The sequence below is a fragment of the Grammomys surdaster genome, unplaced genomic scaffold (genome assembly GCF_004785775.1).
Source record: "Grammomys surdaster isolate TR1022 unplaced genomic scaffold, NIH_TR_1.0 278, whole genome shotgun sequence".
Classification (NCBI taxonomy): Eukaryota; Metazoa; Chordata; class Mammalia; order Rodentia; family Muridae; genus Grammomys; species Grammomys surdaster.
Window position 1 is genome coordinate 15,420,971 of NW_021604719.1, and position 23,448 is coordinate 15,444,418.

Below are 23,448 nucleotides of genomic sequence, written 5' to 3' on the forward strand. Positions count from 1 at the left end.
ACTATACTGGGCTAAAGCATCTCACAGGCACAGTGATTGTTTGGGATTAGGAGGGTCAAGCGTTGCTGTGGTGATAATTTGGAATACAATAGCTACCTAAATCATAACAAAGCAGCAGAGGAAAAAGAGTACAAGTCTAAATAGAAGTTTTAGAGAGAAAAAACTTCAGTTAGGTTCTATTGAAGATAGAAATCACTTATTTAGAGTCAAGCTAAATTGTAAGGGTCTCTCTTTACGATTCAACAGAAAAGATAACAATGGTAACAAAGTTTTCCGAAAGGTATTCTTATTATTTGAGATGTGTGGTAGAAGAGGGAGCTAATGAGGAAAATCTTCCAAGATCAGTAGTTCAGTTTGGTTTCAGAATCCAGTGAGATTAAATGAAAATTTGATACTTTTATTCATATAAATACAAAGAAAAAATATGCGTACTGATAAGTTTCATATATATATATATATACACACATATATAAGCATGCATGTTTAAGATGTTTGGGAAATGTTCTTAATCAAATTACATTTTTATTTTAAACTTAGATAATAATATTTAAAACATTCTAATTTGAAATACAATCGTATCTTTGAATTAATTTCTTCAAAACTAAATTTCTTATTACATATTTTGACTATAATACCAATGTAGTCATGAAAGAGATAAAAAAATACCACTTGTTTAATATGGATCTTTTTCTTTCAATCATATTTTAAAATCAGCATGGGCATCAATCACGACAATGACCACCCATCCTGTGCTGATGGTCTTCATATCATGTCTGGTGAATGGATCAAAGGACAAAATCTTGGTGATGTTTCGTGGTCCAGGTGCAGCAAGGAAGATTTGGAAAGATTTCTCAGGTACTAAGGTCATTAATATTATGTTTTCCACTGTGAACATTTGTGTGTTCCTGCTGACTCTGTTAACCAGTAAAAACAACATGACAAGGTGGAATGGCCACCACTGTAGAAACAGAGCTGTTGATTCTGACCCTCTTTCGTTGACTTACAGTATGAGCTAGAGTTGATAGGTTAACTCATCTGATCTTTAGTTCTCATACTTCTCAGACAAAAAGATGTACAAGATGATTTGAAAGTTAGAAAATTCCTATAAACATGAAAAGGCTGTCACCGAATGTCACCAAATGTAGTTGCCTCTTCTATGTTACTGAGTCGAAACAGACTCATTATATATCCCATAACACACCTGTTAGAACATGGAATACCTTCACCAGTGGTTCTCAGCCTTCCTAGTGCTTCAATCCTTTAATACAGTTCTTCATTGTTTCATTGACCCCCAACCACAAAAGTATTGTGATTCTACTTCACAACTGTAATTTTGCTACTGTCAACAAATTGTAGTGTAACTATCTGATATGCAGGATATCTGATGTGTAATCCCCAAAGGGGTCATGACTCACAGGTTGAGAACTGCTGCCTTAAATGAACTCCTATTTTCATTTATGATACTTCTAGACTGTACATACTTTTTTTTACTCAGAAGAAGTTCTAGCCTCTGTGGCCCACAGGACTCCTTAGTCTTCTTGTACACATCTATCAGGAATAACAGCATCTATCTTGCCAGAAAGAGAAGTGGAGAATACTGTCGTTGTTGTTGTTTGGTTGTTGTTGTTGTAAAGTACTTGTACTTTGTCTATGCTTTCGACAAAGGATCAGGTAAAAGACTATGTGTTATGTGTAGCAGTAAGTTTAAGCTCTCCATAAATCTAAAACTAGAAATCCACAAATGCCTAGCTAGTTAAGTCACCATGATGATGAACTTTATTCTTTTATCCCTATTCTTTAAATAGGTGACCCTATTTTATGCATTAGATATTAACGTATGGTAAAATATAATGTTTATTTGGGGTTGCCTGTATGTGCATGGGTGTGGTCATCCTCGGGGTCATGAGAAACCTATCAGTGGCCACGCCCCCAAAGGAGAATAACTCCCTCCCTCAGCAGCCATTTGTTGTTAACAGTTGCTCTGGTAGTGGGTCCCTTGGAACTCCTCCCCCATCCATGCAGGAATTATGACTGGCTTGATCTTCTGTGGGTCTTAGCCAGGCAACTCTTCCAGGTGCAAGTGGTTGCTCAAAGCATCTATACCATGCCCAGAACTCAGCAGTTCACAGGGTTCCACTGATTACTGACTCTTACCTCTTTTTCCATGAAGCTGTCCAAAGCTTGGATCATGTGAAGTTGATAAGTTGCTACAGAACTACTTACAGCTGAGGACTGAGTTATGTAAATTTGACACTTGGCCTCTGCTTTAACTACTTCTGTAGGGAATTAGGGGAATTTGGAAGGAAATGGTGATGGATAGATATGATCAATAGATATTCTATAAAGGTACAAAACTTTCAAAGGATAAAATCTTTGTTTAAAATATATGTTTATTGCATAACTGCATCTCTATTCCAAAAGTGGTTCAGGAGAGTCTGAACCTGCTCTTTGTCATGACAACTCAGAATGTCATTCAAAGCATTAATACCTCAGAAAGGCTAGCAGCAGTCAGTCACATTCGTAGCACCTCTTAGCTTATTCTGGAGGAACATGCAAGACTTGCACAACTGTCTTGGTATGTCAAGACTATGATCAAATTAAATGTCGCATCAAACATAGAAGCTGTATCACAATGTCAAGTACGATCATGTCCCAACTATTACTATTCCTTAGAAAATGATTCATTTAAATCCCCATGTAAAGCAGATATCATATGATGCTTTGGGGAAAGGTACTGTTGAGTCTGAGTTAATTAATATAGCTTACAAATGCATAAATCATGCTAGCATCACAACTAATGTAAAGCAGCTGAACTGATTCCTATGGATGGTGCTTATACTCAAAATATTCTGTTAACTTGAATAGTACTGTTATTAGGATTATCTTAGCTTGTCATAAATAAAGTATTCTCAGATACAAAATTCATTCTCAAGTATTCAATGGCAGAGCTACTAAGTATTTTATTAAATAATAAATTTTAATTTTATTATGAAACTGTTTCTTCTTACCAAGTAAGCATAATGACTGTTTCCATTAAATTCAAATTAAATAAAAATTTTGTATCTGCATGTGAACAGGTCAAAGGCCAGTAGCTGCTTGTTGCATACAGATCCACAGAGTCTGAGTTCTGTGCTGGTTCCCTCAAAACTGCCAGGGATGGCTTACACTGCAGATGAACAGTGCCAGATCCTCTTTGGGCCTTTGGCTTCTTTTTGTCAAGAGATGCAGGTAAGGACCACAGGCAGCCATCTGTGACCTCTCACATTCATTGTTTAGCATAACTCACTGGTGAAGGAGATGAGCTTATTTAGTATGTGTTGAACTAAATCATGCCAAACCTCAAAAGAAATATTTGAGAAAAAGTACTTGGGCAATTCAACCCAAATCTACAATCTTCCTGAGGTCCACAGGATCCTTGCCTGCCTTCCTGTCCTGATTCTGACCCAACTTATTTCACGCAGGGACCCTAGACTTTGTACCACTAACCCCATAAACCCTGCTGTTTTCTTTACACTTTGGAAGTAAAAGTAATAAGACATAGCTATTTTTAAAAAAAAAAAAAAGTCAACAGCAACAATAAAGGACTAAGTCAGAGAAGAGAGACCCAGAAGTTTCTAGTTCAAAAAACCAAAACCAAAACCACTCAAGTCAGGCAAGCATTTATGTTATGCTAGAATAACTTTTCTATTTTAAAATTAAGCTTTTTATAAGTGTTCATTGGAAAAAATGTAATAAAATAATATATGGTTATATAGTTGGTAGAAGACCCATCTATCCCTAATCAAAAAGTGTTAATTATTTCTTATAAAAACAGAATTTTGAGAGGGAGTCTTTAAAGTAATGTGGTCATGTCCACAGTAGAACCATCTTCTACCTTTCATTTTCTGTTTGCTTAGTTCTTATTGTTATTTGTCACAAACTCACTTGGATTGTTATATGCTTTTTTAAAAATCTCTGAATGTCTAATTGCTTAGGAGATTCTTTTTAAAAAAAAAACAAAATCTGTTTCTCAGCATTACATAGTATATAATAGTATGTAGGTAGTGTCCTATTTTACATTAAACATTATTCAAAATATTGTTTAATTTTTTAAGTCTCCAGAAATCTTCCTAATTTTTCTAATTTTTTAAACACACACACACACACACACACACACACCCCTCTTAACATGTTACACTTTTAGCTTCTACTGTGACACTTCTCCTTGTTGAAATGCCTGCTCTCACCCAGGGCTAGGCTGTGATCACATGGTTTTAATTAAGGAACCAAACAGCAAGGGCCTCATTGTCAGGATAGCTTCTGTTACACCTCCAGTGTGCTGTGCTAGCTAGTGAACCAGAGACAGCATGGAAGGGAGCGAACATGGGAGGAGTATAGTAAAGCTCTGTTGGCAAAAGGAGTTGGCCAGGCCCCAGTGGTTTACTAAACTCAGCTTTAGGGTTGAAAATATAAGCACCAAATATTTCCCAGTCTACATACATTTAGGTTATTCCTTTTCACTTGGAGAATAGAAACATGGAACATGTAGCCACAGACGTGCATTCTGCTTTATGCCGTAGTCATCATATATGCAAATCTACGCACATTGTGAACCACAAAACAGTGTTACAGAGTCTCCTTCAACATTGGTGCGCTGTTTAAACAGTGATTAATCTGTGCGCTCGTTTGCCTAGATCCTCATCCTTCTCACTGTCCTGCATCATGGATTGTTTCTTTTCTCCTGCTAACTTCCATTTGGGCTTTGCTCACAGTAAATTTCCCTTCATCTGAAAATGTCTGGTCACATAGAAATATATTTCTTACACGAGATGCGTGCCTGGCAATTGCTTTCTCGCCCTCCCAAAGGTGTTTCCTTCTCTTTCATGCCTGTACTTCTAACGTATTCCTGTCTCTTGTGGAATTTGGTAGGAAGTGCATAGCCATCATTTCTCTGAACACATTTCTGTCCCTCCTCTTCTGTCTTCTCTCCTCCTAATGACCTTATTAAACATGTCGAGACTAGGGTGGCCTCATGTGTCATGTCTCCTGAGCATTTCCTCTGCTTTTCAGTATTCTCATTCATAAATTCAGATTTAATAATCCCATTTCATTTATTTTTGGTTTTACTGAGTGTTTTCCACATAATCTCTTCTGTGATTTATTTACCCAACATTTTTTTTAATAAGAAGTGAGTCTCCATTGAGTCCCCCTTTACCTCCTTTTTTTTCCAATGAAAAGTGGGTCTCCATTGGGACCCCTTTGTCTCTTCTTAGAACCCGTTCCACAGACATTTCTTATACCTCATTCAATATGTCTACGAAGCCAGTTTAAAGTGGGAGAAATGCAACTCTTGTCTCATGTGAGGCTTCAATGGTTTCATTTTTCTTTGGAAAGTATCATGTTTTCCGAGCTCTTCACAGATGACTAATATCTAACTGTGGGATAGAAATTGATCTTCATTTTAAAGCAAGGGGAAGCACTGTGTCCTGGGGAGTTAGCTCCTGAAATTGTAAGTTAAAATCTTACAGGAGTGTGGGCATGCATATTTGTTTACATATGCTCTATGGCTGTGATCGGATTACAATGGTAGCGTTAAACACAGGCCTTATGACCCCAAAGCATGAAATACATGATATGTGGTAGGTTTTAGGAAAATAAAAAACAAACAAAAAAAAGTGCTAACTCTGGTGTCCAGACTGCATTTTGTTATTTTCCATGAAAGAATAGGATGTTTGGTATTGGTGTCCCTCCCACCCCAGTCACTACTTTTCTTTTTTTCCTCACAGTTAATTAAGTCAACTATATTTAAACCAGAAGTTTTGCATTGTCCACTGTCAGTCAGGTTTCTCCTGCCTTAAGTGGCATTTGTAATGTGGCCTGTGTATTCCTTAAGACCAGTGCCAGTAACGGACAGATTCTTTCAGTCCCCTTGCCTCTGGGGTTACATCTTTAGTGGCAACAGATTTGACCACCCAGGTTCTGTATCTAGGGTACCATATCTTTCACCATTGTTCCAGCCTCCTGATGCCAGGCTATGACAGAGAGCAGCTCCACAGTCAAAACTGTAAAGGGAGCTAACTTGCTTGGTGATTTGTTTTTCAGTCTTGTGTTTTCTCCCCAGAGCACTGGCAACTTGCATTCTGGAAACATAATACATCATTCTTGAGGGAGGCTTTTCATTTATTTATTCATTCATTCATTATCTAGAATTCTAACTCCAAATCTTCTCTCTTGCAAACAAATATTTGACTCTTGTTATTCTTTTCATTACGGCTTCATTAATTAAATTCTAGCAATTATAATAATTTCTTCTTCCTTTCTCCATGATTGATGTGTTCTGCCCAACGGTCCTTTGTAGCTTATTCCTTTTATCAACTGGCTGTGCATGCTCTGAATTTTCCTTCTAAAACTTCCAATATATCTGTTTCTAGTAATCCTGAAACACGTCAAAGGTGGAAACAGTGAAAGAGAAATCAGCAAACTTACTTCCCTGACAGTGGTACAAGCATTTCCCGGATGCAAGTGAGCTAGATGCTTAGTGCTGCTTGCTACTAGGTGAAGCTTTACAGTTGAAGAATAGCATTATTGACCGCTGCCTTCTGCTGTCTGCTTGGTTAAGTTTCTGTTCATTTTCTTGGGCTTTCTCCATGGCATGACTTCTAGTCCTTGGCTAGGATATCATATTTTATTTTCCTATGGAAGGAACACGGCATACAAGTGTCCTTTGTACACTTTTTTTTAAGTGGGAAAAAGTTTTCTTGAATGGGATTTGGAGGAAACTTTAGCTTAGTTCAGTAGTTTAGATCAATAGGGTTTTTATTTGTTTGTTTTTCGGGGGGGGGTATGTGTTTCTGTTTAGGTTTTGCTTGACTATAGAGCCATTCATTTCCTTACATTGACTCAGATTGTTTTCTTTGCTGAATTCTGTTTCTTGAAAGAAAACCATCACTGTTCATTTGGGTTTTTATTATAGGCATTTCACACAATCCAAAGGATTATATGCTGTGATTTTAACAAAGCAGTGTGTTGGCCAGCAAAAAGACTCAGCCGGTAAAGGAGCTTGCAACCAAGCTTGACATGCTAGGCTCAGTCCCCAGTACCCACCAGTGCAAGGAGCGAACCAGTTCCCACGTGTATGCAGGTCCCCTGTCTCATACAAATAAGTGAGAAATATTTTTTAACAAAATAAAAATAAAGTATAGAAATGTTAACATGTTTTATGTGAATATATAGAACACAGAATTTAAAGTAATTCCTGGCCCTGGTTACATTATTCAATTAACTGATATGAAAACTTAGAAAAAAACCACTTGCTCATTGTGCATTACATTTTTTATTGAGTGCTCTATTCGTTATGTATTTAAATATAGACATATAATATAGCCATCACTAAAATTTCTTGTTCATACATTTCCAGTCTAAGATAGACATCCATCATCTGGTGTGTTTAGACGTGTGGCCTCTCATTCTTCTTTGCAGAGAGCTTTTGTTAGCTAAGAGGCCAGGTTCTTAAAATGATTTATTTGAGGGACCAGAAATGTTTTTCACAGGTAGGGCAACTAATCAATTTTAACTCTTTGGGTGATAGTATACTAACACACACTTTGACTGAAAAGATTTTTTAAAAAGCACAATTTTACAAACAGGCTGTATTTGCAATAATAAGTGGAGATCCTGAGATTGTGTTTTAGAGGAAATCCATTTAAAAGCAAGTAGTTACATGACTAATGATGAATTACTACTTGGATTATATGACTTCAGATCATTTATTTTGACAAAAAAAAAAGTTGAAAAGATTTTAATGGAACCATTTGCTACAAAGAAAAATTTATGATATTTATACAGAGAGAGCTAACTTCACATTTAAATGTATAATACAGTATATGTGTGTATACCTATGAAAAGCCTATTTGAGATAAATACCCAAAATCACATTATGCGTTTGAAAGGACATTTTGTCATTCTAAAAGATTAAACCATGAATATTGCTGGGTTGTGTTATTTGTGATTACATGTTCCATGCATACTGTTTGAGGTATTAAAATTCTTTTAACTGAAAAACAAAGAGATCTTCCACAACCAAGTTTAAAATTTTGATTGGTGGCTGTGTAATCTAGAGAATGCTTTGTTATAATGTTGAACCCAACCCTACCCTACCCTACCCTACCCTGCCCTGCCCTGCCCTGCCCTGCCCTGCCCTATCCTACCCTACCCTCTCCTTAGAAAAGACACACAGCACTAACTTCAGACATCTGACACACTGCCCTTTAAAGGTTAAAACAGTCTATACCAATTCTTCACTTGCTCTGGAGAGGTCAACTTGAAGTGAACTGGCATTCTTCAGAAGATTGAGACTATAGGTTAACATAGATCTCTAGGCCTGCGGAACACAAAGTATCCAAGAGATTCCCCTCTATGTGATTTATTATACTCACATATGCTTATCTTGAAAAGCTGCCAGGTTTGCTGTTTATGTTCTCAGTGCTTCCAGGGGGGAATCGATTAGAACACCTGCTGTTTTGAAGAGCTAAGTGCTAATGGTTGAAGGTCAGAATTTGGACCACCAACAGTGGTCAGTTCTGCAGTGAGACTGTAGAAGATTTGCTCTTTACTTGACTGAGAAAGCTAAGTAATTTTTTACTTGAACACAAATGAACTTCATTGTTCAAAGCCATCCTTTGGTGGGAATACAGCATTTGACTCTCTAATTACAAGAAAAAAAGTATTAAAAAGAATGTCAGAAGGTAAAATATTTAGGAACTAGAATGATAAAGCCTGAAATTTGGGGGTTTCCAGGAACCTAAAGCATCAAAAAGCAGCAAGATTATTCAGATTCTTAAAGCAGTTGCCTTGATGAATTTTTGGAAAAGATCTACAGAAGGGTTGGCATAAACCATATTCAAAATAAAGTAAGATGTGTTTGCACAAAATATTTTGATGTGAGGATTTTTTTTTGATAGAAGAAAAAAGAATAAACAAATTTGGCCTTTCTCCTAGTATACTAGAAGTTTAGGAAATTACAAAGAGTTTATAAGTTTAAATCCTAAACAGAGCCAAAATAGTAATTTAGGAGTTCTGAAGAATTAGCATTAGATTCATAATGACTTTGTTTGAAGTATTAGCTTAAATATGTCTACCAGTATATTTAGTGCTTCCAATTATATGTTCAGTTCAATCTGGGGTCATTCCATCCATTCTATACACAATCTTCTGAGTGAGCCCCTGGAAATAACTTTCTACTTATCAGCCTTATGGTCATGGATAACGGTATCCATTTTTCTATTTACATGACATCTTTAGTTGTGTAGTGGGTTCTTTCCCAACTCCTTCGGAATAAAAGAGATTTATTACATGTACATAGGGTTAATTCCCCTCTTTGTCTGTTTCTTCACTCTTGTTCCTTCCAGTCTTTTCCATTCATAATCTTCCAACTGAATTGTGAAGACTTTTCTCTGTGTCTGTGACATACTGATTTGACACATTTAGATGGGGGTTGATTTGAATTTGTAGACTGTGTAAGACAGCCATTTTCACAGTTGTCATCCTACCAAATCCATGCACAGAGAGAGGGGTTTCCATATTGCTGGCATTTTATTAGGGACATCCAGATTGGGAGTAGGAAAGTAAAAAACTGGGAGGGAAGAGAGTGAGTTTGCACTCGAGGTGGCTGTGCACCTGAGAGAAGTTCTGTGTGTCTTTGTGAAGAGCGGTCTATGTATTCTTAATGAACTGATCATGAGTCATCCAACACAGAAAGGCTTAAATCTATCAAAGAAAATTAGAGGGAACAGGGCGGCATCTGGGATGCAGCTGGAGCGAGGTCCATAGAAAAAGGAATTGAAATCCTGCTCCTTAGTAGAAAACAAATGGAAGGAAAGTCCATGGATACGGCAAATCCGACATGTCTGATAGTGGGAAGATTAGAGGTAATCTCTCTATTTCAGTTTCTTCAGTGTTAACGTTTTCCTGGATTCCCCCCAGACTCTTCCTATTTCCCCCATTTCCTTAGAATTATTTTATTCACACCATGTCTAGCTATGTAGTATTACTTTTAACATTTCATTGGAAGTTTTATATTCCAAAGTTCTGAAATGTATTCATACATCAGTAAAAATGGCTAATAATGATTGACAGATGTTTCTATAGAATTCTGTAAGGGTCAAGACTGTGCACATTACCTGTGAGGTATAAGCATGAAGGAAGGCATATGCAATGAAGGGATATTTAGGAAAGAGGTATGAATGAGGAACACAAGTAGAAATCTGTAAGGGTTGGGCCGAGGGCTCAGTGGTGGAGTGTCTATCTAGTGTGCTCACGCAGCAAAAGTAGAAAAATAAAAACATAAATGTTTATTCTTTCAGCCTGACATTTTTTCTGTTTATTAGCTGTATAATTTTATGTATCTTTCTGCAATAACCAAGAGATTTTTTTTAAGATTGTAATTAAAATATATTGAGCAGACTTTCTACGGTTACATACCAAGTTGTCTATTCCCTATAAACAATCTCTGCACTGTTTCATTTATATTTTATATTAGGAAAGGTAAAGCATAGTTTCACTCAAATACATTTTTATTGCATCCCAACAACTGAACTTACTGACCTCAGCTCAAAGCAGGGCCCATCATTCCCCTTCTGATGTCATGCCCTGTTTGCAGCATGTTATCTGCACAGGTCTGTGGTGCAGAGTGGAGGGGGAAGCAGAGTGCAGGACCAAGCTTGACCCACCAATGGATGGGACTGACTGCGACCCTGGCAAGGTGAGTGTCTTACATTTCTCAGCGTAAGTAGGACTCTTGCATGCACCAAGATACTTGCGTTTTCTCCAGACAGCTACATACACATCCATGTTAGTATCAGTTGGATCATTTCAGCATGTTAATATTTAAATCTATCTTTAATTGTAATTTATCTCTTTTCATATGAATATTTGTTTTGTTAGTATTAAGCTGTGTATTTTCTTGATATTAATCATGATATTGTTCATAGTCAGGTATAAATACTATTTGCCTTCCAAGGTGAACTCATAGTCTTTTATTAGTCAAATACACAGAAATGGAATAAACACAGATAATAGCATTGTGATAAAATTTCTCAGAGCACTAATAAATTATATATATATATATATATATATATTCCCTCAGGAGTTCAGCTATCACAGAAACTGGCAAATAATTTACTTTTTGTAGTTGTTGTTGTATTTGTCTGGGTTTTGGTATGGGAGTTACAGTAACTTGATAAGAATTAAGAAGTGATTCTTTTTCTACTATGCAGTTATTTGAAGATGTTAATGTTAGTTCGTCTTTGAAGGTCTGGTAGAATACTGCACTGTAATTCTCTGAATCTTAGAGGGTTTTGTTGTTGTTTTTGTCTGTTTTGTTTTGTTTAGGAGAAGTTTTTTTTTTAATTATTTCCTTTATCTTGATTTGATTTTGGTAGGCCATATTTAACTAGAATTTCATCCATTTCTTTTAAATTTTCAGATTTTTTAACATCAACACTCTTCGCATTATTTCATAAAATAGAAATTTGATAACACTACTGCTAACATCAACAACCTGGAGAGATCTCATATTAATAGTATAATGTCACCCCTAAAGCATTCTAACAGTTGTGTCAGAAAAACAGGTATCCCATAATGCCATCTGAGGTTCCAGAAAAGCACAGGCTGCCTGTAGATGTGACTGTATAAACCTGACATTTTTTTTAAACATCAATAGAAAATAATTTGAAAATATTATAAAGAGGTAACTGTTTTATTCAGGCCCCACCCCTTGGTGAGGTGTTATTGACAGTGGATTGTTGGTAGGGAAGGGAGAACCATCTTTTTGTGAAGATATGGCCATTCAGATGTTGGGCATGGATGGTCACACATTGATAGATTATCCAAGAACAAATTAATTAATTAACTAATTAAAATAGTAAAGCAAAAAAAGAAAGAAAAAAGAAAGATCCAAGAACACAGGAAGCTGGTAGGAGGACATGATACGAGTATATGGGGGAGCTGATGGAGGGAAATGAGAGGTGAATATAAGCAAATTTCATTGTATGTATGTATGTATGTATGTATTAAATTCTCAAAAATATAATCTTAACCATTCGTAAGGGAAGAAGAGTTGGTGGATAAGATTTATGAAGCAATGATGAATTTCTATGATTTCTTTAATTTAAAGAGAAAAACCTTTGGAAGCAATTAGAAGTGTTTTCTCACTTTCAATAAGAGAATGGCCTCCTGGAGGACACTTCTGTGAAATATCAGTCAATTGTTTATGGACTTTGCCAAATTTTTTTCTATGAGATTAATTGGAGAATGAAGATTGAGATTTTTTTTCAAATTATACACAGAAGTACAATAGTGTGTGTTTATCAGGAACATCTTATGACATTATCCTGAGTAATTTATTGCTTGAATCATAAAACTCTGTAAGGGCAATAACTGTCTTCATCCTAAATACACTGATGCAGAATCACATAGACATGCCTGAACATCCTGCCAGGAGCTGTCCGACGTCACAGAAGTCACTCCTCTTCTTTACTGCTTCATTTTTGTAACCTGAATTCTAAGTATTTTCACTACAATAGTCTTCTTCTTATATTGTTTGGAATAATTCACAGTCTTGAGATCCCTAAAGTAAATTTGTCCTTTCAGCCCAAGCTATAATTACTCATCAAAGGTAAGATTTTTCTTTCCCTGTGATAATGCTAATGATTTTCTTCTGCAGGTTCTTAACACATAACATTTGCAAATTCATAATGAGCCTCCCCATTTCTTGGGCCATATGGATTCTTCCAGTGCCCCTGTGTCCCAGATACTGTAGGAGCCACCATTCAGAAAACTGTCAACCTTGTTACATCACTGCAAATCTTTAAATGCCTTTGGTAGCATTTATGCTCATCCCAAATGGTATTAGCTTGATACATGGTACAAAACAAGAAACAAATGAACGTTTTTTTGTTTTTGTTCTTGTTTTTGTTTTTTTAAAGTTTGCTGTGCCACAGTGATGAGAATTATGTAGTATAAGTAAATGTACTCCCTTTAAAGGTATGTAATTAAGTCTGAAAAGGCCCCTCCCCCAAAGAACTGTAGTTGTCCTAGTCAAATGATTTTCAAGGTGGACTTTTATATGCTGTTCTACATAGCATTCTATGAAGTTAAAGAAGCCACTGCTTTCTCTTAACAATGAGTACATATGCTATTCAGTATGAAACAGCAAGGAGGTGGATTTTCTTTCATGCACAGAATTTGCTCAGAATGGAAAGAGAAGAAAGGAGGCTTACCCAGCAACTTGGCATTAGACTACACTGAAAGCTTCATTATAATCTAGTCATTTACCTTCCTTAATTAAGATACTTGAGATTGATATGGCCAATCACTCCTGGACACAATGAAGACTTCCATACCCTGACAATCACCAGCTGTATGTGCACAGAGCTCCTGTCTGCCTTGCCCCTCTCCCTATTTCCACAGTGTGCCAAGGTTGTCCTGAGAGGATGGTCCTGCTGCTTTTACATCTTTTTGCCACTCCCTCAGCCCTATTTTCTTCACCTCCTAGGCAGGTCCTCGTAAACATTTGGCAACACAGAAACACAAGCAGACATTTTAAGGCACATCTGCCACAAAACTGATCAATATTATATAGTCTATTAATCTCTTTGTCAATCAAACTAAGTTTGTAGGTAAGAGGGTTTTTGACTATTTACACCATGTGTAGCATTTATTTCTTGAGGTTAGAAAGTAATAAGCAATTGATACAAAATATGGTACTACTGAATTTATGGAACGTATCACTAGGAATGCTTTATATAGTAATTTATTGTATAATAATTTTTAAGCAAAATTAACACTTTCCCTAACAGAGAAAAACACTACCTACAAGTTGCAAAAGCAGGTCCCTTTCCTTTGATGCTGAGACCTGGTTGCCTGCAAGGTGACAAATCTTAGCTGTCACGTTATAGTTTCTTTAAGAATCACTAGTTTGTGTGTGCAGGCTGGCTTGCATATCTGTTTCCATTTTTCTTCATGTACCAGATGTTGATCTAGTTTAAATTATATACAGGCTAGATCGTAGCACTTTCCAGACTTTCAGTCTTCTATGAACTCTCACCTAGCCAGTCAGTGCCAGCTTGGTGCTAAATGGGCAAGGATCTGTGATATGTACCCAGGGAAAAGTAAACACCCTTCAAGCCGGCCAAACAGTGTGACCAACTCACGTTTGGCAGGTTTTATACTGATATTTTTCCATGGCTACCATAATATTATTGACTGCTCCAAGCTAGTATGTGACAACCATATTATTATTGACTGCTCCAAGCTAGTATGTGACATATAAGTATTTACATTGATCACCTTTCCTCTTTTTTCAGATTGAATATTCCCATAAAACTATAATTTACTTATAAACACACCTGCAATAGTGACACAGCCCGTGCTACTTTTCAAGATGAAACTTAGAGCATATTAAATCTAAAAGAGGTTGAAGTAAAGCTCTGATGTAACACAAATATATAGGAAGTGACTAGTTATGCTAATGCTAATATCAGTTGTCAAACTTTGAGTTCACAGGGCTCACTTACAACCGTTAGAAAATGCAGATACTTACATTGTGATTCATAACTAACAAAATCAGAGTTACAAAGTAGCAAAGAAAATACTTTTATGATTGTGGCTTATCATAACATGATGGTCACAGTTATTAGGAAGGTTGAGAATCATCGGCTTAAATAGATGTCAGTTGAATGTAAGCTATATGATATATTGTTTTCTAAGTTGTCTCTTCCAAAAATAATAAAAAATCCTTAAAAATCATTTTAAATCAAAACATTAAAATCCAAGTGAATGAAGCTTTGCTTTACGAAAATTCATTCACAGCATTATTTTGATAGCTTTAATAAGCTGCTATAGTTACCATGTGTAACCACTGAGAAATCCTTTTGCAACCTCTGCAAAACAATCTTTATGCTGAAAAAGATTATTTTGCCCATTGGACATGAACAAGAAGAGACTCAGAGCATTTCTTAACTTTCTTCAAAATTCTTTCAAATCTTGATGCCCTTTGCCACGACAAGCCCACCAGGGCCAGACGGATCAACTTTCCCAGCTTTGCTATTTTTTACAATTACTGATCTAAATGGTCCACATGTTGATAACATTTCATTCATGGTATAATGTTGTTTCCTGGTACCTGTTTCTCGTGTTCATCATTGATGTGATTAATTTTCCAGAGAAATTGTAGTACACTTGTCTAAGAATCTATCATTCCCCAATAGCCATAGAAATGACTTCTCTTGTCTACCTATCCTATCATCCATCAAAAACCATAGAAATAACCACTTTCATGGCTATAGGTTTAACTTCATGTAAAACACCCACGACTAATAAAAACACAAAGACCACATGCCTCCCATTATTCTTATGGTAACACTCCCCAGTTAAAGATATTAGATTAGGTACAGAGTTTGAAAGTGACCTTAGATGAAAGCTTGCTATATAGTGTTAGTGAGAACTCTTAAATTTGCTGAAATGTCTCCTTCAGCCTAGTAACAGAAGGAAAATTATTGCTGTTCGTTCATACTTATATATGGCTGCCTTGGAATCTGCTTTTTGGGGGCGTTGTTTATTTGTCCTCTTTTAATTAGTTTTAAAGAATGCATTAGCTTTACTCTTATGCTTTTAAACCTCAGGCCCCCTCTCCCCTGCTTCTGCTCTTTCTCCCCACAGTGCTGGATTTTACTGCCCTGTAGTAGCCAATCTGTGTATTGTTTCCATCCTGTGACTGTTAATGACACCATCCAGGAGTATGGGTCTTAATATTGGAAGTGCCAGCTAACTTTTGTCTTTTACAGTCTTCATATTTGGTACTTGGGCTGCCATAGACCTAACTGACTTGCATTAATTCCAGTGACTGTGTAGACCAGTGAATGATTTTCAGTTGTGCCCTGATTTGTTCACCTAAGACATGACTTTTGGAATAGTGGTGTAAGGCTGGAGAATGCACCCGCAGGACCCCTGCACCCGAGCACTTGGCTGGAGAGTGGAGCCCGTGGAGTTCCTGTAGTCGAAGTTGCAGTTCTGGGGTCAGCAGTCGAGAGCGCAAGTGTCCTGGGTAAAGTCACAGCTCCTGGCTTGGGGGAGGGCGTTTGGTCTTCAGTTTTGAAATAACAAAGCCTTTACCACCTGTAAAGCCTAATGGACAACAAAGGAAACTGGTACAACTGTACTACTGCCTCAAATTGTTTACCCAAAATAAAACGTCTCCTTTAAGAAGCAAACACTGATCAGGCTTTCTAACAAAGAGTAATGAAATCTACAAAAAGACACTGTCCATGAGTAAATCAGAGGAAATGTACTCCAGTGAGCAGGATGAGCATTAGAAGGGCTTGGAGGAAGGCAAGAGGATGCTGGGACATTGTAAGTGTCAAGTGAATAGTAGGAAGGCTAGGAGGAAGGCAAGAGGATGCTGGAACTGAAGGCAACGAATAAGAGCAAAGTTAGTGATGATAAAAGCTTAAAAAGTAAAGTGAAAACAAAAAATAAAAATCAAAAAGAAAAAGAACAGAAGTCCATGCTGGGCCCATGTACAGCTGAGGGTTGTTAACAGGCCTTCTTGTTCAAGGTCACTGCACCTGTAGAGAGGACAGGGGAATGAGGGATTCTACTCAGTTTGCTTTTGTGGCACTCGGGGACACAGTTCAGTTATATGCTGCTGGAAAGTGTCTGAATTTTCTGAAAATATGAATTTAATAATCCTGATAGAAACTAATGCATGAGGAAGTCAGACTTTACATGTTGCTCTGAGTTCTGCCCTTGGATTTTGTCTTCTGTTTTATCTAAAGTAGGTTTCATCATTCATGGATTTTGAAAAATAATTTTTACATTGAAAAAAATCTTTCTTTTTTTAAACATAAGCCTATGAATGCCCTACTCTCCTCAGCCATTTATATGCTTTAAAAGAAGCAGTCTAATAGGATATTTTATAAGTATGATGGTTTTCACTTTTAAAAGTTGGTGCTTGTTGGGAAAAGGTGAAATTTATTATCTGTACTCTTTTTCTAGGCTAGGTTCTGAAGCAAGGGATTGTAATGGCCCCAGAAAACAATACAGAATATGTGAGAATCCACCTTGTCCTGCAGGTTTGCCTGGATTCAGAGACTGGCAATGTCAGGCCTATAGTGTTAGAACTTCGTACCCAAAGCATGCACTTCAGTGGCAAGCTGTCTTCGATGAAGGTATGGTCACCAGCTAGATGCAAGTCGTTTTATAGTACTTGCGTTATTTTACAAATTAACTTACAATTATTTGTAGACTTCATTTTTTTTTCTGACTTCACTGGCATATAACAACCACAGAACTAAACATGTGTCTATTTTAGTATCGTTGTGAACAATGAATAGATATCCATTAGAATAACTTATCTGTGAATAATTGATATGTCTAACCTTGCTGATAGAAATACAAAATGGTACAGCCACTCTGAAGAGTAGTTTGGCAATCTCTAAAGTAGTTGAACATGCAATGAACAATGTAGAAGTTGAATCCCTGAGCAATGGAATACTATGCAGCCAGTATTATTGACAATGGATTATGGGGTGTTGTGCCAAATAAAAATGTCAGCCAAAAACATGGCAGTGACATAAGGCCACATGCTACACTACATTCCATGGAAATAACAGATTGAAGTGGCAAAAGTTAAAGAAATGAAAGTCAACGGTTGGTGCCAGGGACTAGGCGTGGTGGTCGTGAGCAGTGTGGCAGGAGAGGCACACACGAGCTCATGGAGTGCTCAGTGTCTTAGCTGCAGGAGTGGTATGCACACAAACAGATTTGATAAAATGACAGAATTTTACACGGTGATCAGTGTACTCTGGTTTAACTTTGTATTTTACTATAGCTACCAGGGTGCAGCCTTGGAGGATCCTAACGGAGAAGTACATGGGTCATTTTCAAATTAGTTTTACCAGCTGAAATGAATCTTCAATTCCTTTAAAATGAGAACTAAAAGAAGCATATGCTACCATGTTAAGTTAGAATGGTAACAGTGCTTGTGAACACTGAACGTGGGCTTGCACGACAGTGGCTTCCGTGGCTCCAGCATACAGCCCACGTTACCTTTACTCCTTCTCATTGTCCCGATGGACTGTAATTTCCCATGTTTCCTTCAGTCTGTTTAACAGCTAACATGTCACTGGATCAGGGCTCCTTTAACTCAGCTTAGGCACATGAACAGACAAAAAAACCAAACAAGTATGCAAAGCAAACAACAATAACAACAACAAAAACCTACCACCAAAACAACAAAACTGTAAACAGTGGTGGAGTGGAATGGTGCTGACCTTTATTCATTAAAAATATGTAAATATAATGAATGAAAGCCTGAGTTCTAAAGATATTTACTGTTTATACAACCAGTAGGTAAGCATTTTAATATTAAATTTATTAATGATCCATAAAACAGAATATTTTACATTTGTATATACTACCATCAATACTTTTATAATACTGTGCAGTGATCCAAATTAAACATATTTATATCCTTCAACATTTATCATTTCTTTATGCTAAAACTGTCAAGCGTTATCCTTCTGCCTTAGGACATGTGTGCCTCACTCTGCTTTCACATAGCCTGTGGGGAGCAGCACACCAGAATTCCTTAGCACTCACTGACAGACTTGCCCTGTGCATCTGGTCTCTGTCTTCCTAGCCTCTGGTAACCACCACTCTATACTCAACTTCTATGAGAAAGACTTATAATATTCAAGTATGAATAAAGTCATGGGATATTTTTCTTTCTTGCCAAGATTATGGCCTCACATTATATGATAGTCTCAAATTCCATCTGTTTTTTTTTGGTTTTGTATTTGTTGTTGTTGTTCTTGTTTTTCAAATGATAGGATTTCCTTTTATCATTATGGAACATATTGTCTGTATCCACGCAACTGTTGATACAATACTTCCTTTATTTCCATTTCTTGATCATTGTAAATACTACTGCAATGAGGAGAATAGCGTGAATTCTTCTGTTTCATAGTGACTTAGTTTCCTTTGAAACAGTGGACTTGCTGGATCATGTGGAAGTTCATTCAACTTTTCACTAGGCAACATTACTACACATCACTAGCCCAGTACAAAAATTACCTTTTCTCCTTATTCAATACTAGCTGTCTTTAGACTCTTGGATGACTGTCCTTCTTGCTAGAGTGCGGTGCTATCTTGTTGTGGTTTAAATCGCATATTTTAATCACTTTGCAATATGGATCAATTGAGTTTATTGGTTTGTGTGTTCAATAAAATACCCAATAACTATCCTTCATCTCATCCTCTGGAAGCAAATGATTTCAGAAGTCCAAATTCTTAATAAATCATGATTATATTATAATACTATATAATAAACCATATAACATGGTGGCTACATCTGTTTGTTTGTTTGTTTGTTTTTATGATCTGTAACCATGGAAGAATAGCTGGATATAGGATCTCATTGAGGTAGTAAATGTTGCTTGTTATAAAGAAAAGCAGTTTCTGGCTTTTGTGTTCATGTGTTTGCATCATGTATGCATGCTCAAGCTCTGATGCTATCCATGTGCATTTTGCATCTTGGGGAGTCCTGTACCTTTAAATCAAGTCATAGTATCTGCATGCCAAGTACTGGCATGTATCAGGGTTCACCTACCTTGGTGTCACACTCTCCAGGGTATTCCCTAGGAATAAAGATAGTGAATCAAGTATTTATGACATCTATAAAGCTAAATTATGACAACAGTATTGACAATGTGTTACAAAAGGAAAATCACTAAGATTTTTCCACCAGATTTCCTGTTTGGAATATGAATGGAATTTTCACGAGGACTAAGTCCTTTCAACTCATGTATCTGGCTTGCTTCTGTCTTCAAAGAAAAACGCTAGAAAGAGAATTACATAGACCACTTTTAAGGTGTTACAGTTATAGCGGTTGTCTTCAAGTCCAACGACCTGACACAGCTAGCAGTCAGAGAATAGTGTACTTTGGGGTGCGAAACACATTGCAGAGTTTTATTGCGGCTTCTAATGGCGTCTTAAAGGGAAATTTCAAAACCATATATGTTAAAGGCCATATTTCCAACTCCCCCAAATTGGTTAGAGTGGCATTCTGAAGCCACATGTGAAAACTGTTTGAAATGTTGAGTTTTTGAAGGCTCATTTAACTGTCTGTCTTCTTTTTGCAAAGTGATACCGGGTTCCATGCCTCTGGCTGTTATCTGGTATTTATAGAATCCCCTCAGCACACGTGGAATGTTTCTGAAGACATAAGAGCAGTGACGGAGCCTGTAAACTATTTTCCATCCTATTTTTACAAGTTTAATAAGCAGTAAAGGGCCGACTGGTGTCAAGCCAGGAGAGTAGAATGTAGCATAGAGGGCCTTCTGAAGTTTCAGGTTTGATTATCTGCACCATTGATGTCACCAAGTAGCACAGATTCTCCATAAATGGCTTCAAAATAGAAACACTTAAAAAAAAAAAAAAGATACCACTTCTGAGTCTGAAAGGCGAGTCGTTGAAATCCAGGCTTCTGGCTTCAGGCTCAGTAGGGCACTGAGGAAGGCCTGCAGCTCAAGAATTCCTCAGCCTGAATCAATGTTTCCTGCCTTCGACATCAGCCACACTGACAGGGTTTCAGAGTCGGTGGTGAAGGGACTGAGCCCTACTAACACATCTGCACTTGTGCCTCTTGATCCAAGTTCCTATGCAGCTGCTTGTCATTTCTGAAAACACAGAGCAAGGAGAGTCTGGCGACCGTTGCTTTTCCTACTTCGGTAGCTTTTTATTTGAGGATGTAGGAAAAACATTGAATCTTAGTAAATCCATATTTATTAGTGAGACACATCAAAAGACTTTATGCATAAATATTAATCAAAATTTTTAAGTGAGTGAAGAGTAAGAATGCTATCATTTGAAAGACAGAAACAAAACTTGTCATGCACCAAATGTATTTCAGGAGAACAATTGATATGTTTTCTGTAGTTTTGTTCTAGAAAATAATAATATGTGTATATGATATATAATATATAAACATTTATATAATAAATATATATAATATGAACATAATAAATATAAACACAATATATAATGTATATATATTTATTTATATATGAGATATAATATATATATTTGAGGCCAGATCACGGAAAATTGAAATTAATATAGACTGGTTTTCTAAAGAAATAGTATTTCATCTAATATACTAAGCCTCTGATATAAATCTTTAATGTTGTATTGCTCAATTAGCATTGCCTTATATTTTTACTCAGTAATCATTGTGGAAAAATAGAACTTATGATAAAAAATATTGATGAGTCATTTTTTCTCTCTTTTATCCACTTTGAATGCAGAAAAACCATGTGCCTTGTTTTGCTCTCCTGTTGGAAAAGAACAGCCTGTTCTTCTATCGGATAAGGTGATGGATGGAACTTCTTGTGGATATCAGGGACTAGATATATGTGCAAATGGCAGGTGCCAGGTAAGATACTGGTGAAGGAAACTCTACACACTGAACTGATACTATGGGTTTCCCAGGAAGCTTCATGACATAGTGACAAGCTTTGGGCTGAGATTCATGGAATCAAATGGTTTACACACGACTGGGATCTTGAGTAAGACAAATTTAACTTGAAATGCCTTATCTCCACCTGTATAAAGATGACTTTGAAAACAATTTCAATAAGCACCTGAAAGAATCGGCGACTTTAAGATATAGACACAGAGAGGTATTACTCTTAAAATTCGAACTCTTATCTGTTAAAACATTCCAGACCAAAGATTTCAACTTTTTCCAATTCTTGTCCTATCCTGAGACAAGAGTCACAAGACATTAAAAATCAGTCATACACATCATATTCAAGTAATTACCAACATGCTAGAATCCATCAGTTTTCAAATGTGTCCTCTATTTTTAACGGTAGTTATTGTATTTTCTCTCAAATGTTCATTTACATGAACTTATGTGCTCATTTTCATCCATCTGTAGAGACATGTTTTCTGTCAAATGAGTATTAATAGCAGGATGGAAAGATCTAAAGCTATAACGTAAATTTTCTCCTAATAACTGCAATATTATCTCAGGTTGACTTCCCCTGGAAGATAAATATGCAAGAAGGTCAATGCCAGCCAAGCACAGTCACTGTGAACATGGGGAGGGGACTGGGCACAGGAGGACTTGCTTACTGACCCCATGAGGAGTTCTTATGGGCTGCATTTTCAGAGTTATCTCCTCTGAGAAAAGAGGCCTCTCTGTCTTCACATCTACATGTGTATGTGTGTATTTACGGTCCCCTGGATGGAAATCTGATCTTAGGGATAATAGGGCTTAGTTTGTTAGTGAGTGAATGAGTTAGTTGTTATTTCCCTAGACAATTTCCAATGTGTTTTCTAAAAAATGGGAGAGAAATGAGAGAATTAGCCGAGACTGAAAACTGCATAGTCTTCTAACCCTGAGAAAGTACATGGCTGAGCACACTGACATGGTCCAGGCTATAGACTTATAGTTAGAGAGTGGAACCTCATCCAACTTGAGTGGTCCAGAGTTTCAGTATTCTGTGCTCTGCTATGGTTCTGTAAAGTTTAACACTGAGCTGTATGGCAATGTTACATCCATCAACAGAACATGACAGTGACTTGAAAAATCTCCAGCAATAATTCATTTTAGACTTATCTCACTTTCAGAATTATATATTATACAATTAAACTTGTAATTTTTTTCTTCACAACTTATGAATGTTTGATTTATGTATTCTTAAATGATTTTTTTCAAAATTAACATTTCCAATTGTGTGTGTTAAGTATAATAGCCTAAACGGCTATACTTTTCACATCAAAGGGCTGTATAGCCCTGATATTTTACAGAGACCAATACTGGATGTTAAAATGATGTCAGCAAAAGTTCTGCACAAATGCTCCCATGAATCTGATTATTTTAATTTGAGTAGAATTTTCTGAAATGGGGCGTGACTTCTGTCTGTATAAGAATGTCAAGATTCAGTCCTTTTATTAAAAATTCAAATGCAGAACTTAATCAAATGATGAAAAACACACAGAATTTTCTGATCACACCCTGAAAACTGGGAATTTGATTAGCTTGCCTTGTTTTTAATTTCAAAGTGTATAGCCACAAAACTGACTCTGGAATTCTAAATACGATGAATACAGATCTCCAAAATGGGATCGCTTGCTTAGAACCCTGTGTAGTTCAGTGCAGTGTCTGCTGCTGCAAAGACAAAGAAGGGTTGGCCTGACCATCCCATCAGTTGCTCACAGCCAATGCCCCAGGATATTTAAGGTATCTGCCACTGGTGAAATGGCATTGCCTTTCTAAGCCACCCATCCTGTGCTCTCTGGTTCCTGTATGCTGAGCCTACCAGTTATTGCACAGACTGCTGTTTTCAGTGCTTAAGTATTTCATTATCTTATGCTAGCCAGACCTATGTTAATTTTTATCCTAGA

At 36.8% G+C, this 23,448-nt stretch overlaps 1 protein-coding gene across 1 annotated transcript in view; it reads left to right on the forward strand.

The window, feature by feature from the left end:
* The window catches only part of Adamts19 (ADAM metallopeptidase with thrombospondin type 1 motif 19), a 186,374-nt gene that overhangs the window by 93,079 nt on the left and 69,847 nt on the right, over positions 1–23,448 (forward strand). The window contains exons 7-12 of the mRNA XM_028777164.1: positions 715–855; positions 3,078–3,228; positions 10,637–10,738; positions 15,951–16,081; positions 17,032–17,204; positions 21,342–21,469. Of these exons, the coding sequence (XP_028632997.1) occupies positions 715–855; positions 3,078–3,228; positions 10,637–10,738; positions 15,951–16,081; positions 17,032–17,204; positions 21,342–21,469 (826 nt within the window). The remainder of the gene's footprint in view (positions 1–714; positions 856–3,077; positions 3,229–10,636; positions 10,739–15,950; positions 16,082–17,031; positions 17,205–21,341; positions 21,470–23,448) is intronic.